Source organism: Salmo salar, chromosome 14, assembly GCF_965601325.2.
Source record: "Salmo salar chromosome 14, fSalSal1, whole genome shotgun sequence".
Taxonomy (NCBI): Eukaryota; Metazoa; Chordata; class Actinopteri; order Salmoniformes; family Salmonidae; genus Salmo; species Salmo salar.
The window spans coordinates 35,591,452-35,606,568 of NC_138304.1; the positions used below are offsets into that span (position 1 = coordinate 35,591,452).

The following is a 15,117-nucleotide window of genomic DNA, read 5'->3' on the forward strand; positions in this document are numbered from 1 at the left end:
CGTTGACTTACAAAGTTTCAAGTAACAAAGTGGTCTTATTGGACTGATAAGGGACATCATTTAGTCAAAGTGATTTAGTTCTGTATTAAGATAGGGCTCCCGAGTGGCACAGCGGTCTAAGGCACTGCATCTCAGTGCTAGAGATGTCACTACAGACCCTGGTTCGTTTCCAGGCTGTATCACGTGATTGGGAGTCCCACAGGGCGGTGCACAATTGGCCCAGCGTCATCCGGGTTAGGATTTGGCTGGGCTAGGCGGTCATTGTAAATAATAATTTGTTTTTAACTGACTTGCCTAGTTAAATATTTATTTTTTAAAGATGGGCTTCCTTTCTGAGCTCCCAGAGTCCAGTTATTTGAGGCCAGTGGTATTCTGGGAATGTGTAGGAACAAGGTCAGACCTGACAGAGGAATAGGGTCACATATCAGCTGTCAAACAAACCTGTCAATTTGCTGAAGAAACACAGCATCTGTCCTTCTGCAACACGCACCCATACACACACACACCTTTATTATTGTACAACATATTGCACAATTCAAACACTTTGCTCTCCATACTGTAAGTCAATATTTTACTATACATTTGTTTCGAGTGCCTTCCATGTAGGCGATTTATATCTCTGCCAAATTTTATTCTATTTTATTCTATTGAACTTTTATTTGTCTGTATTTTTTTTTACTTCTATTTTTATTTTTGTCACATAGTTGAGGGGTGCACCCGCAAGTAAGCATCTCATTGTACTACAGCACTACCATGACACCAATGGAGAGTCCAGCCATTCAACCTTTCATATCTTCACTGTTTCCTGGAGAAAACTCCATTGATAATTTCTTCCATGGCCAAACAATCATCCATGAAACAGAAATCAACTTAGTACAAAAGTACACTGAGCACAATGGTTGTAAAAACAAAGCAGAGAGCCAAGTAGCAATTGAAAAAGAAGTGTGATTAGATAAGTTGCTTTGCGTGGGCTCTTGAGTATGTCAACATCATTTTTTCCACACAATGCCTTTCAATATCACCCCCCTTCCCACCCTGGAAATCTATCAGTCACTCAGTTTCAGATACAACCATACAATTTAGTTACCAAGGGCTATGCTCACAATCAATACATGTATCTTCCAATATGCAGCAGTCCCTATCGTAACTAAATCATTGCACTGTTGATTTGCATGCATCTAAATTAGGTCCAAGGACAGTATGCGATGGATCCAAATTGTTTTAGACAGGGGGATTTATTTAAAGACAATTTTCCTGCTTTGCAGTTGGTCTTTCCCTCAATGGCTTGATCTCTGTCCCCAATGGATGTAACATGTGATCATTAACTAATGTTATGGTAGAGTTGTTAATACCTGCTAGCGTCTGCATACAATCTGTTAATGGTTTCTTTTGTCCTAACAAGTATTGCTCAGCACCCTGCCCACTATAGTGATAAAGTCCAAATTACTCCACCAAAACATCATTTTTATCTACGTAGGCCTACCATCTTGGGAAAAAGGAGTTACAGTATATTCCTCCCAAGTCTCATTCATTAACTTTTTCCTACTAGCACTGGCTTTGCTGATAGCTACATTTTTGAGGAAAAATAACAGAGATTAAGTTGTCTCACCTAGCTATCTTAAGATGAATGCACTAACTAACTGTAAGTCGCTCTGGATAAGAGCGTCTGCTAAATGACTAAAACGAAAATATTTAGAGTGTGTGTATGTTGGTGACCACAACTATAGGGTTTCTCTAACAAATGTAACCATGGGTCATATGAACCAAGTAAAGCTTCAGATATGACTCAATATGCTGATGGCAGATACTGAGCAAACCACTTCCTCAGTTCCTCTGTACAACATACAAAACAAATAACATACCTTCTGAGTTCATGAGAATTTATTGCAAACTCATCTGGGTCTTTGACACTAGGTACATTGAGTGGAAACAAGATAAGGGTTGAGAGCAGTACACAGCAAGACAGATTTAAAAGTTCACGCCATTGAAGCTTCAGAAATAAATGGAACGGTTTGAGTATAATCAATGTACTTGTCACGTCCTGGCCAGTATAAGGGTTAATTGTTATTGTAGTTTGGTCAGGACGTGGCAGAGGGTATTTGTTTTATGTGGTTCAGGGTGGTGTGTTAGTTAGGAGGGCGTTTGATTTATTATTTCCGGGTTTTGAGTTATGGTCTATGTTTATGTATTTCTATGTGTAGTCTAGTGAGTGTGTTTCTATGTTGAGTTAATTGGGGTGGACTTCCAATTGAAGGCAGCTGTTTGGTGTTGCCTTTGATTGGAAGTCCTATATTAGTTGGGTGTGTTTGTCTTGTATTTGTGGGAGATTGTTCTTGGATTGCTGTGGTGCCTTCAAGACTGTTATTTTGTCGTTCATCGGTTTGTTATTTTTGTATACGTGTTTGGTTTTTTTCCTTCTTTTCCCGTAAATAAAGAGGATGAGTATACACATACCTGCTGCGTTTTGGTCCTCCATTTCTAACGACACGCGTGACAGTACTCATATGGCATCTATTTATTACCAGCTACTGAAACGTAAAAGCAGTGTGGCTCAAGTGCTTACTTTGATTTGTTTCCTTCTTGCAACATCATGAGATTGGTTCTTGATGGCCCAGAGGTTCAGTCATCCTCCCATTCATCCATGCCTGAAGTGAACAGAAAGTGGAATCAGGTAGAGCAGGGGGAAACCATCTTCCTCATGGTTAATCTACTGAACTATACAGTCATCATTGTATCAGCGATGCTTGAAAGTGTTGCCAAAGTAAACAGTTATGACATACCATCAACTATTGTGTGAAAGTAGGACCAGATGTTCCAACTATTTGACCCTGACTTGATTTTGGCTGTCCTGAGGAACAGATCCAGTTTGATTAAGATTTAGCTGCACATTCATTTTAGATTCCTACACCAGACCATTTACGTGATCTAAAACCTCTTTCACATTGTCTCAGACTCCTATTGATACTTTCAACATCCTCAATAGGAAGTCGAAAAATAGTCAATAACCCAAAATGGCTAAGGTTTTCCATGCAAAAACACATACCCATGGAAAAGATGTCTCTTGTGCTGTGCTTTTTAGATGTTGTTGCAATTCAGGACACTACAGCATATAAAAGCTATTCAGTTTTTCTTTACTTCCAACATTCAGCAATATTTTCTCTGTGGTCAGCCATCTGGTGACACCACAGTTTAGCCAATATTTCAGTTCCTTTAAAAATGTCCACACAAATCCTTGTCCTGGTTTCTCACCATGGTCAACAACAAGTTGTTTTCTTTTACTAGTAGGGGGCAACCTTAGCCATGTTATAAGTATATATCACTATTGCACACAAAGAAATAACACAACAGACAACTCAAAAGTAGATGACATTCATCCACATAGATGTATAAAAACAGTGAAAAATACCAATTATCTCGATCAGCAGTAACTCAATAGAAACAGGAGTTTTTGAAACACAATATTTCAAACAAACATTGTTTATGTCAAAACGATTTATGATCATAAGAAAATAGACACAGTAACAGCACTGAAGTTTCAAGCACTTGACATGTTGATAAACAACCTATACTCCAAAACTATGTGGACATTTTCCTGCGTAACCCGCATTGCTGGTATGTTTGGTCAGCTGAACACTTTCCCTCGGTCGGTCCTCCAACAGCACTTCTGTAAGTCAAGTATAGGAGCCGGTGAGAGGAAACAACCTTTTCTTTCCCAAGGACACCCTCCCAGGCAAACCGGCGACCCAGGGACCCCCATCATACTCTAGCAAAAAAATATATGTTAATGGAAAGAAGTAATCAATGTTTAAAAAATTAATAGATTTTGTAGATAGTGTTTCATTATTTTGACCTCCACAAGTCATAATTGGAAGAGGAATTATAAACACTAACATAGCCTATAAAACAATATATTTTTTATTGTCACATAGACCAGATACGTGAAGTGTTGTTTTACAGGGTCAGCCATGGTAGTACGGAGCCCCTGGAGCAAATTAGGGATTAAGTACCTTGCTCAAGGGCACACGGACAGCTTTTTCAGCTTTTCGGCTCAGGTATTCGAACCAGCGACCGTTCGGTTACTGGCCCAATGCTCTAAAAGGGTAACTTGAAACACATTTTCGCTATGAAGAGCTGTTTAAACAAAGATTAGCCATGTATTGGCAAAAATGTATGTCTGAGTCAAGAAAGCTTACCAGCAGGCAGAGGTACTTGCCGCACTGGTATCCTATTCGCGGGTACTTTTTCATTTTTACATATATATATATATATATATATATATATATATATACTGAACAAAAGTATAAAACGCAACATCCAACAATTTCAAAGATTTTTCTGAGTTACAGTTCACATAAGGAAATTAGTCAATTGCAATAAATTCATTAGGCCCGAATTTATGGATTTCACATGACTGGGCAGGGACGCAGCTGCAACTCTTTACCCCTACTTACCCATATTACCTCGATTAACCTGTACCCCCCCCTACATTGACTTGGTACCGGCCGTACCCCATGTATATAGCCTCGTTATTTTATTGTTATTGTTTTTACTTTATTTTGATTTAGTAAATATTTTCTTAACTCTTATTTTTTCTTAGAACAGTGCCCCATGGTGGCGGTGGGATTATGGTATGGGCAGGCATAAGCTACAGACAACGAACACAATTGCATTTTATCGACGGCTATTTGAATGCACAGAGATGCCGTGAGATCCTGAAGCCCATTGTGAGGCCCATTTTTTTTGTAGGTATCTGTGACCAGATGCATATGTGTATTCCCAGTCATGTGAAATCCATAGATTATGGCCTAATTTATTTATTTCAATTGACTGATTTCCTTATATGAACTGTAACTCCATAAAATCTTTAATATATATATATAAAAAATACACTTTTTTTTTTTCTAGAACCTGGGTATTCAACCAGGTTTGCAGCCTGCTAGGGGTCCGCGGAGGTACTGCAGGGGTTCTGCATTTATACTGAATATAAATAAAAATGCAACAATTTTATATATATATATATATATATACACACACACACACACAGTCAAAAGTTTGGACACGCCTACTCATTCAAGGATCTTTCTTTATTTTTACTATTTTCTACATTGTAGAATAATAGTGAAGACATCAAAACTATGACATAACACAGACTCATGTAGTAACCAAAAAAAGTGTTAAACAGGGGTGGTATACAGAAGATAACCCTATTTGGTAAAAGATCAAGTCCATATTATGGCAATAACAGCTCAAATAAGCAAAGAGAAATGACAGTCCATCATTACTTTAAGACATGAAGGTCTGTCAATCCGGAAAATTTTAAGAACTTTGAAATTTTCTTCAAGTGCAGTCGCAAAAACCATCAAGTGTGATTATATTTATTTATATATATATATATATATATATACACATACACACACAAGAATATTCTGGAGTATCAAATTGAGGTAAAAGGAGCATTCCTTGCTCCATAATGGTTGTCTATGATGAAAGTGGTAGATATAGTGAACAGTGTAACGCTATCCATAGGTTTCACAGCAATGTGCCCATGTCCATTATAAAAGCTGGCCTAAAATCCTGTGGCTAAAGTGATGGTGGAGAGGGTCTGTGTAGCCACGGAGCGTAGGGCGAAGGTAGGCACTGAGAGAGGGGTAAGCAGGTAGAGCTGATGTTGGGCAGTCTGCAGGCCAAAACACTTACACTCCTCAGTCACCAGGTAGCACTGCAGCGGCTGGTGGGAGAAGCCCAGGGCAAAGTCCTCCCGGAGGGAGTCCCCACGTTGGGCCTTCTCCCCTGGGGTCAGGGCCGGGGACTCCTCCAGAGGAAAGTAGCGAGTGGTGGTAAAAGTGTAGAAGAGCCTGAGCAGCTCCCAGCAGCGTGCCTTGGAGGGCAGAGGATGGTCACTGGGAGGATGGTTGGGGTTAGTAATGATGGCTTTCACACAGGAGACAGAGCGACGGGACTCTCTGTTGATGAGCAGCAGAGCCAGGACATCAGGGCGGAGGGTCACAGAGCCTGGCAGGCAGCGCTCCCCCACGGCCAGGCTGCCTCTCAGGGCCTCCAGTAGAGGAGACCAGAAACAACCCACTAGCTCGCTCTCAGACCTGTGCAGGGTGGGACTGGGGCCGCACAGCACGCACACATCCGCCCCCGGAAGCAGCTGGAAGCGGAGCAGGCGATGTGCCACCGTGGGGCTGCCCTGGGGCAGGAAGACAGGGGTGTCACAGGACGCAGAGCCTGAGAGGGAGAGAGAGCGGGCCAGAACGGATAGGAGAACCACTTCCTGCGGCGCCAGACGCCACCATTTTTCCGTGGCGGTGGCTATCCGTCCGTGGACCATCAGGCAGCCAAACTCGCTATCTGCAGCCTGGGTAAAGCCGTCTAGGCCCTCCTGAAGCAGGGTGGCGTTGGGGGGCAGCAGGCAGTCCGCGCAATGTGTCAGGTCCCCCATAATTCCCTCCTGTCCTTGTCCCCCCTCCAGGAGCTGGTCGATGAGGCGGTAGCAGGAGCGCAGGTCCCTCTTCAGCCGCTCCACGTTCCTCAAGCTGGCCAGCTCATCCTGCCCCAGCACTAGCACCATGCAGTTCCACACGTTCTCCAGCAGGCGCCGCAGGTGGAGGTCTTCTTCTCCTGCACCACCACCTTCCTGCTGGGCCTGCCCACCGCTGCTCACCGCTATGAGCATCACGCTGTCCTGAAATACCCTCCACACCATCCGGCCTCCGCGATCAGTCTCACAGCCAGCCAGCACCACCCCCTGGCCCGCTCCGAACATGTGCACACCGTTCAGGGAGCCGATGACTGAGAAGGGGAGTTGCTTAGAGGCCCCCCGGGTGAAGAGAGGAACCCCACTGTTGGCAGTGAGGCAGAGAAGCTGCACAGAGCCTGCCTGTTGGAGCATCATGTGGCTGGGGTGGTCAGGCTAGGCGCTGTCCTCCTGAACCATCCACTGACTGGCCCTCTGGTTTAATGATGGCGAAGATTCAGCTCTAGTCCATGGTTATGGGACACTTGCAAGAAAACAGGAGCAGATGCATGCAACAAGAAGTTATATAATAGATCGTGATTACATAATGCATACAAGCAGATATCACTTGTCATGCAAACATGTCGCAGATGTGTATTTGCAGACAACTTTTAAGCATTTAGCTAGTTACTATAACTAAGCAAACACGCAAAATACGACCTCTCTTTTTCATTGTTTTCAAGTCAACTAACGCTAGACAGCAAGCTAGCTAGCTAGCTAGCTAACGTAGCGATAACTTTTTCACTGTAAACAGGACAAAATGATCGAAATAAACTTGGTAGCTAGCTATTTTACCAAAATACGTGTTGCCGGCAAATAGATGGCTCACTATCTAATGTTTTTTTCCCCTCTTACTTTTTCTTTGATGAATTTCTTCCATCACGAAACGAGTTGACTCCATTCACGTTTCCACAGCAACTGGCCCTGGCCGTTCTCACATGATCCATTCAATCAATCAGATGATGTCTCTAAAGCAGATCTTACATCAGTTTATCATACCAGAATCCTAATTTACCACTTGGAGAATAAATAAAATAAACTGACTTTAGATCAGTGTTTACGGCTGCATAATCCCTCTTCCTATTTCCGCCTTTGCCTCTGGTGAACTGGCCAGTCAGGTTCGAGAATGTTGCGGCTGTTCACGAGCGTATTGTCTAGGCGGCGCATGACAATTCACAGATCCTTTCAACATTAGAACAGAATGATTGAATTAGTTTGAGGAGTTTAGGTCGTTTATAGATCGAATAAACTGCGCCGCGCCAGGCATACATTCGTGAATAAACAGGATATTCATTTACGCTGTCAGAAGAACTATCAACGAAGCCAACTAATAAACAATAAAAAGGTAAGTGTCAAATATAGACTGAAGCGGAACACGTTAGCGCAGCGTTTCCCGAACTCGGTCCTCGGGACCCCAAGGGGTGCAGGTTTTGTTTTTTGACCTAACACTACACAGTTGATTCAAATAATCAAAGCTAGATGATTAGTTGATTATTTTTAATCAGCTGTGTAGTACTAGGGCAAAAAACAAAACGTGCACCGAGTTTGGGAAACACTGCATTAGCAAGACATACTTATTGACAAAACGTATAACATGTTAGATGAGATAAAAAAAATACATTTTTTAAAAAGTCAGTAAGAAATGCTCATGGTGTCAATAAGATAATTTAAGGTATCAAGCTATAGTAATAGATAAAGTAGCCTGAATTGCGCTTTCCTTATTCCAAGATTGTAATGAGTTACTCCATATTTCATGCTGCATCTGATTTATGTTACACATTGTAATATTGTCCACAATATCATCACGATCCGCGATCTTTCTTTCCACTGATGTGCATAGGTCCTGAATGAAATGCAGTGTCTAAAGTTAGAACTGTGAGAGTGAAGTTTCTGGTGGAAATTGGCCATCCAAAGATAACCTGCTGAAAATCCAAGACTGTAGGTAGCATCTGGTAGATTGGTAGGTAGGTAGCTAATACTGAACTATATGCAATGCTTCACAAATACAGACAGATTGGCTTTGGGTAAATTATGGACTATACAGCTCATGATAAAACCACATGGTCATGTAGAAGATGTTCATTGAATAGGGGAGTTCTAAGAATGCAGATAAGGGGACTTTAAATGGCTCCTCTGTCTTTGAAATTGACTCATCTGAGCACAACGAGTTCCTTGGCTTTTGATCAGAGCAGAATCCACAACTAATGAACCCACATACCTCTCTTTGTATTCCAGTGTGCCCACTACTGTGATGGGATGATCATATCCTCCACGTTTGTTATGTATACCCTTTATGGCCCATATCCATCATCCAATGAAGACTGTGCTTTTTGGGCATCATTAAATGCACTTTCTGGTCTATGCATTTTTACCCTACTATTTCAACAGTGTCAAGTTCTCCACATCCATGTTGCTTAGCAACTGAGTACTCATGCATGTCAGTATTGCATCATTGAATTTTTTTGTTCCAAATCAACTCTGGCTTCTCTATTCAACACTCAGTACATCAGATGCTCTGTAGTTGGTTTCAGAAACCCAATTGATCAATTTCCAGATAACCTCTCAACACATCGTATTATATTGAACAAACTTCATGCAAGTAGTGAATGTATTCAGTTCATGACAGACCTTGGGTTTATTTAGTAAACCTAATCTAGTTTTGGATTAGATTCTTGCGTTCTCTTTTCTACAAATCTAACTTTGATTTTTTATTTTACTAGCTGGAATGGAGAACAAAACCAATGGATCAGTGGAAGCCAAGCCGTAAGTTTAGAGGGTGGTCTTCCTTCTGAGGCTATAGATGAGGGATAAGATTGGCCTTCTGCCTTGTCCCTATATCCATTTATCCTGTCCTCTCTGTTCTGTCTTTCTAGTAAGGTGGAGAACGGACAGCTGCCGGATCCTGCTGACTGGGCGGTTACTGATGTCGTTAACTATTTCAAAGCTGCAGGATTTGAAGAGCAGGCTACTGCTTTCCAGGACCAGGTAAATGAACAGAACATAATTTACTAACCTTGCAAGTTCCACATTCTTCTCTCTCTCATGGGTCAGAGCTTCCCAATCCCTTCTTTTCGTAGGAAATCGATGGAAAGTCTCTGCTTCTGATGACGCGGAACGATGTCCTGACAGGCCTGTCCATCAAACTGGGGCCAGCACTGAAGATCTACGAGTACCATGTGAAGCCACTCCAGACCCAGCATCTGAAGAGTAATGCTAATGCATCATAGCATCACCCCATGCTCTTCCATGTGCAACAGGACAGTCATCTATGGAGGAGGGTTGAGAGGCTGGACGGACAGACCAGGCCGAAGACGTTTATGGACAGCAGAAGATGTTGGTGCTTAGAAAACTCATTTGCATCCTTATGCAAAGTCAATGTTCTTTTACTTGAAGTGATGACCGATGCCAAATGGTTTACGCCGTGAAATTAATTTACAAAGACATGGCAGTGATCATACAGTTTTTAGTTAACTGAGTGATGATATTCGTTTATGAAAGTAAGGACTTGATTCCTTTATTTGAATAAAATTATTTTACAGGTCTTAAAGTACACTGTACAGGTTTTTTTTTCCTTCTGAGTTAGTTTAAAAATATTCTAATCAAGCATGCTACTGAAGTGGATTCAACCGAATTGGTTAATTTAGGGGACAGTCCTTTTCAGATGGACGCAAAGGTGCACTAAATGTCTGACCTGCTGATAAATGTCTTAACCTTGTCTTGATATTTTCATTATATACGAACTTTTGAACACGGTTTTGATTTCAGAAAAAATTGCATGGTAATTAGTTGGAGGAAATGTGTTTGAACCATAGTCTTAGAATTACTGTTTCTCCATCACTGAATTTTTTCCCTAATGAGCCACTATGAATATTAGATGATCAAATCAGTATCTTTAAGCATCATGTACATCAATTCTCTATTTAAAGTGATGCTCTGGGAACTTTATAATTTCAGCCTGTAGTTTTTAAAGTGGTGCTTACAAGCCAAAACGGGTCCCCGTTTGTGTACCATGTCACCCATTTCATATGATATGTTAAGAATTTGTGCTTAAGATCCCAGACTGTATATTTAAGCACTTGGGGGTGGGGAATATAGGTTAATAAGTGTTCTTTGATTTCCTTATTTACCATATTCTTTCATCTTAAAAGGGTGGCTTTTTTTATTGTTTTGGATATGGATGTTTTTATCAAAAGTAGTACTTTCCCTTTTGTATTGTTAAGGTGCTCTGTTTGCATTCTGTTATGAAATAAACTACTTGCATCTAATGATTTGAGATACCACTCAGTCTGACCAAAGAACAATTAGCAAACAATCATGTAGAGAAAGAAGAATGTTTTAATTTCTAAATACAAAAAGTCAACAATGAATAAAATAGAAAAAAAGGCACAATAATTTACTTGAAAACCATCCTGTGCCATGAAAAATAAACCTGTAATCATTTCCTTTAAGGTGGTTTGCTGAAAATAGATGGCAAGTCTTCCTTACATGATTTCTGAAATGCTATTCTACACTTCATGAGATTCTGTGGCAGTGGAATGCCATGAGAAATGAATAGCAGTGTTGAGGTCAACTTTTTCCCTGTAGCATCGAAACGAAGGCCTGCAAGACAGGAACAGAGTGAGATAAGCACATGCATGCATCTTGAATTTCTCTGCATTGCAACCAAATACTAGTCTGCAATCCACACTGATTCCGTTTGGATTCCAGGCCAATGAAGGACTACATACACAACCAGAAGAGAACATTTTTGTTTTGACAAGAGGGGAGACTCACCAAATAATGCTGTGGTTTGTCTGTCCTATGAGTCTGTCTCACAAGAAGGAGCACACCTTCTGTGGTCTGAAGGGGTTGGTGCTGGAGGAGACCCCAGTGAGTAGGGGGTCCTGGAGGGCATTCTGCATGCAGAACTGCTGAAGGTCTGCTGCTGCCTGGGACACCTGAACAGAAACCATAATACAGGAATATAGTTGTGAACAAAAAAAACGACCTGTTGCAACGGGTAACATTGCACTCATTGCTAGTTTTAAAGACTCCTACAACTATCCCCCTTGAATGGATGTTGCCAATATTAGCTATCAGGTGTGAACACAAATCCGTAAACTAGGCTATGAATGATCTTAGGGCAGTAGGCCACACGCAATAATGACCGACAATTCCAATTCCATTAGAGACGATTAAGCGAAATATTGGGTTCTCGCAAGATCACCATTTCTGTGCCTAGATTCCACGCCCTTAGCTAGCTATTAGCCACTGTTAGCTAGATACTGATGTTAGCTGACTAGTTTCCCTGAGCAGGTTTATCAAGTATGTTTGAGTGTGAAATACATTACCTTCACTCTGTTGATGCTCGCTTCAAAACGCAGCTGCTGGACAACTTTCTTCATCGCAACGAGATTTGATGAGCCAGACATCTTTGCTATTTTGTAGAAAAGAAGCGGAGACAAATCGAATAGTTGATCACACATCCGGTTTTGAATCTTCTGCGCAGTCGCAGTGTGGCTCAGTAAGCGACCGCGACTCAACTTTCAAAATATTGTCACGTGCAGAAGTAGTGAAACGCCTTTCTTGCCAGCAGTAATTAATATATTAGTAGTAAAAATATACTATAAATTACAGTAGCACATAAACACGAGAAAGTAGTCACACCCATTGGCTTACTCATTTTGTTGTGCATTCAAAATTCATTAAATATATATGTTTTTCTCTCACCCATCTACACACACAATACCCCATAATGAAAGTGAAAACATGATTTTAGAAATGTTTGCAAACATATTGAAAATGAAATATAAAAATATTTAAATTACAAGTATTCACATCCTTTGCTATGACACTCCAAATTGAGCTCAGGTGCATCCAATTTCCTTGGGCATCATTGAGATGTCACTACAACTTGATTGGAGTGCACCTATCAGCCAATTCAATTGTTTGGACATGATTTAGAGAGACACGTTCTCGGTTAAACTGTGTAAGGAGGAGCCTAGAAGCTAACCTCATTTGCTCACATTGTATATAGACTTATTTTTCTACTGTATTATTGACTGTATATTTGTTTTACTCCATGTGTAACTCTGTGTTGTTGTATGTGTCGAACTGCTTTGCTTTATCTTGGCCAGGTCGCGATTGTAAATGAGAACTTGTTCTCAACTTGCCTACCTGGTTAAATAAAGGTGAAATAAAAAAATTTAATTAAAAAATGTGACTGATTGTTTGACTACAAATGAGAGTTGTTTGATTTCGTTGAATCTTGTTTCGCTATTGCAGAAATGTGTTAAGAAGTTAATGGGAAATGGCGGCGAGTAGTGCGGACGAAATCGAGAAAAAGTTGTGAATTAACAGGTGTGCTGGCAGAGTTGGAAAAAGTACTACATTGTCATACTTGAGTGAAAGTAAAGATACCTTAATAGAAAATGACTCTAGTAAAAGAAATTCAATCAGTAAAATTCTACTTGAGTAAAAGTATTTGGTTTTAAATATACACTGCTCAAAAAAATAAAGGGAACACTTACATTGTGTTGTTTAACTCCAAGTCAATCACACTTCTGTGAAATCAAACTGTCCACTTAGGAAGCAACACTGATTGACAATAAATTTCACATGCTGTTGTGCAAATGGAATAGACAACAGGTGGAAATTATAGGCAATTAGCAAGACACCCCCAATAAAGGAATGGTTCTGCAGGTGGGGACCACAGACAACTTCTCAGTTCCTATGCTTCCTGGCTGATGTTTTGGTCACTTTTGAATGCTGGCGGTGCTTTCACTCTAGTGGTAGCATGAGACAGAGTCTACAACCCACATAAGTGGCTCAGGTAGTGCAGCTCATCCAGGATGGCACATCAATGGGAGCTGTGGCAAGGTTTGCTGTGTCTGTCAGCGTAGTGTCCAGAGCATGGAGGCGCTACCAGGAGACAGGCCAGTACATCAGGAGACGTGGAGGAGGCCGTAGGAGGGCAACAACCCAGCAGCAGGACCGCTACCTCCGCCTTTGTGCAAGAAGGAGCAGGAGAAGTACTGCCAGAGCCCTGCAAAATGACCTCCAGCAGGCCACAAATGTGCATGTGTCTGCTCAAACGGTCAGAAACAGACTCCATGAGGGTGGTATGAGGGCCCGACGTCCACAGATGGGGGTTGTGCTTACAGCCCAACACCGTGCAGGACGTTTGGAATTTGCCAGAGAACACCAAGATTGGCAAATTCGCCACTGGCACCCTGTGCTCTTCACAGATGAAAGCAGGTTCACACTGAGCACGTGACAGACGTGACAGAGTCTGGAGACGCCGTGGAGAACGTTCTGCTGCCTGCAACATCCTCCAGCATGACCGGTTTGGCGGTGGGTCAGTCATGGTGTGGGGTGGCATTTCTTTGGGGGGCTGCACAGCCCTCCATGTGCTCGCCAGAGGTAGCCTGACTTCCATTAGGTACCGAGTTGAGATCCTCAGACCCCTTGTGAGACCATATGCTGGTGCGGTTGGCCCTGGGTTCCTCCTAATGCAAGACAATGCTAGACCTCATGTGGCTGGAGTGTGTCAGCAGTTCCTGCAAGAGGAAGGCATTGATGCCTGGCCCGCCCGTTCCCCAGACCTGAATCCAATTGAGCACATCTGGGACATCATGTCTCGCTCCATCCACCAAAGCCACGTTGTACCACAGACTGTCCAGGAGTTGGCGGATGCTTTAGACCAGGTCTGGGAGGAGATCCCTCAGGAGACCATCCGCCACCTCATCAGGAGCATGCCCAGGCATTGTAGGGAGGTCATACAGGCATGTGGAGGCCACACACACTACTGAGCCTCATTTTGACTTGTTTTAAGGACATTACATCAAAGTTGGATCAGCCTGTAGTGTGGTTTTCCACTTTAATTTTGAGTGTGACTCCAAATCCAGACCTCCATGGGTTGATAAATTGGATTTCCATTGATTATTTTTGTGTGATTTTGTTGTCAGCACATTCAACTATGTAAAGAAAAAAATATTGAATATGATTATTTCTTTCATTCAGATCTAGGATGTGTTGTTTAACCTGTTAGGGCTAGGGGGCAGTATTGACACGGCTGGATAAAAAACATACCCGATTTAATCTGGTTACCACTCCTACCCAGTAACTAGAATATGCATATACTTATTACATATGGATAGAAAACACCCTAAATTTTCTAAAACTGTTTGAATGGTGTCTGTGAGTATAACAGAACTCAAATGGCAGGTCAAAACCTGAGAGATTCCTTTACAGGAAGTGGCCTGTCTGACCATTTCTTGAACTTCTTTTCCATCTCTATCATTTACTAAGGATCTCTGCTCTAACGTGACACTTCCCACGTCGTCCATAGGCGCTCAGAGCCCGGGAAAAAACAGAATGTCGTCATTCCAGCCCCAGGCTGAAACACATTATCGGCTTTCTCAAGTGGCCCATCAAGAGACACTGGGCTTATGCGCGTGACCCGACCGCCCCCGCCTTTGGGATTTTTTCCTCTGTTTGCCGAAAAGGAGATTCCCTGTCGGAATATTATCGCTTTTCTACGAGAAAAATGGTGTAAAAAATTGATTTTAAACAGCGGTTGACATGCTTCGAAGTACGGTAATGGAATATTTAGA

General features: G+C 41.9%; 3 protein-coding genes across 6 annotated transcripts; 1 reads left to right on the forward strand and 2 right to left on the reverse strand.

Moving 5' to 3' along the window:
- Positions 1-5,065: 5,065 nt before the first annotated feature.
- Positions 5,066-7,600, reverse strand: fuz (fuzzy planar cell polarity protein). The gene is made up of 2 exons (XM_014140525.3): positions 7,379-7,600; positions 5,066-7,007 (listed from the first exon to the last, which is right to left on the reverse strand). Exon 2 carries the CDS (start codon positions 6,899-6,901, stop codon positions 5,567-5,569), a length of 1,335 nt encoding a protein of 444 aa, XP_013996000.1. The 5' UTR covers positions 6,902-7,007; positions 7,379-7,600; the 3' UTR covers positions 5,066-5,566.
- A 67-nt stretch (positions 7,601-7,667) lies between these two features.
- On the forward strand, positions 7,668-10,070 carry LOC106569309 (sterile alpha motif domain-containing protein 13-like). 4 transcript variants are annotated; one of them, XM_014140527.3, is made up of 5 exons: positions 7,676-7,868; positions 8,364-8,487; positions 9,244-9,286; positions 9,397-9,508; positions 9,601-10,070. In XM_014140527.3, exons 3-5 carry the CDS (start codon positions 9,249-9,251, stop codon positions 9,748-9,750), a joined length of 300 nt encoding a protein of 99 aa, XP_013996002.1. In that variant the 5' UTR covers positions 7,676-7,868; positions 8,364-8,487; positions 9,244-9,248; the 3' UTR covers positions 9,751-10,070. The 4 variants fall into 4 exon arrangements, with proteins under 4 accessions (XP_013996003.1, XP_013996002.1, XP_013996001.1 ...); XM_014140526.3 differs by having other exon boundaries at positions 8,364-8,483; XM_014140528.3 differs by lacking the exon at positions 8,364-8,487 and having other exon boundaries at positions 7,668-7,868.
- Positions 10,071-10,840: 770 nt separating this feature from the next.
- LOC106569310 (guanine nucleotide-binding protein G(I)/G(S)/G(O) subunit gamma-5) lies at positions 10,841-12,028 on the reverse strand. The gene is made up of 3 exons (XM_014140529.2): positions 11,854-12,028; positions 11,297-11,460; positions 10,841-11,122 (listed from the first exon to the last, which is right to left on the reverse strand). Exons 1-2 carry the CDS (start codon positions 11,986-11,988, stop codon positions 11,335-11,337), a joined length of 261 nt encoding a protein of 86 aa, XP_013996004.1. The 5' UTR covers positions 11,989-12,028; the 3' UTR covers positions 10,841-11,122; positions 11,297-11,334.
- Between the last annotated feature and the right edge of the window lie 3,089 nt (positions 12,029-15,117).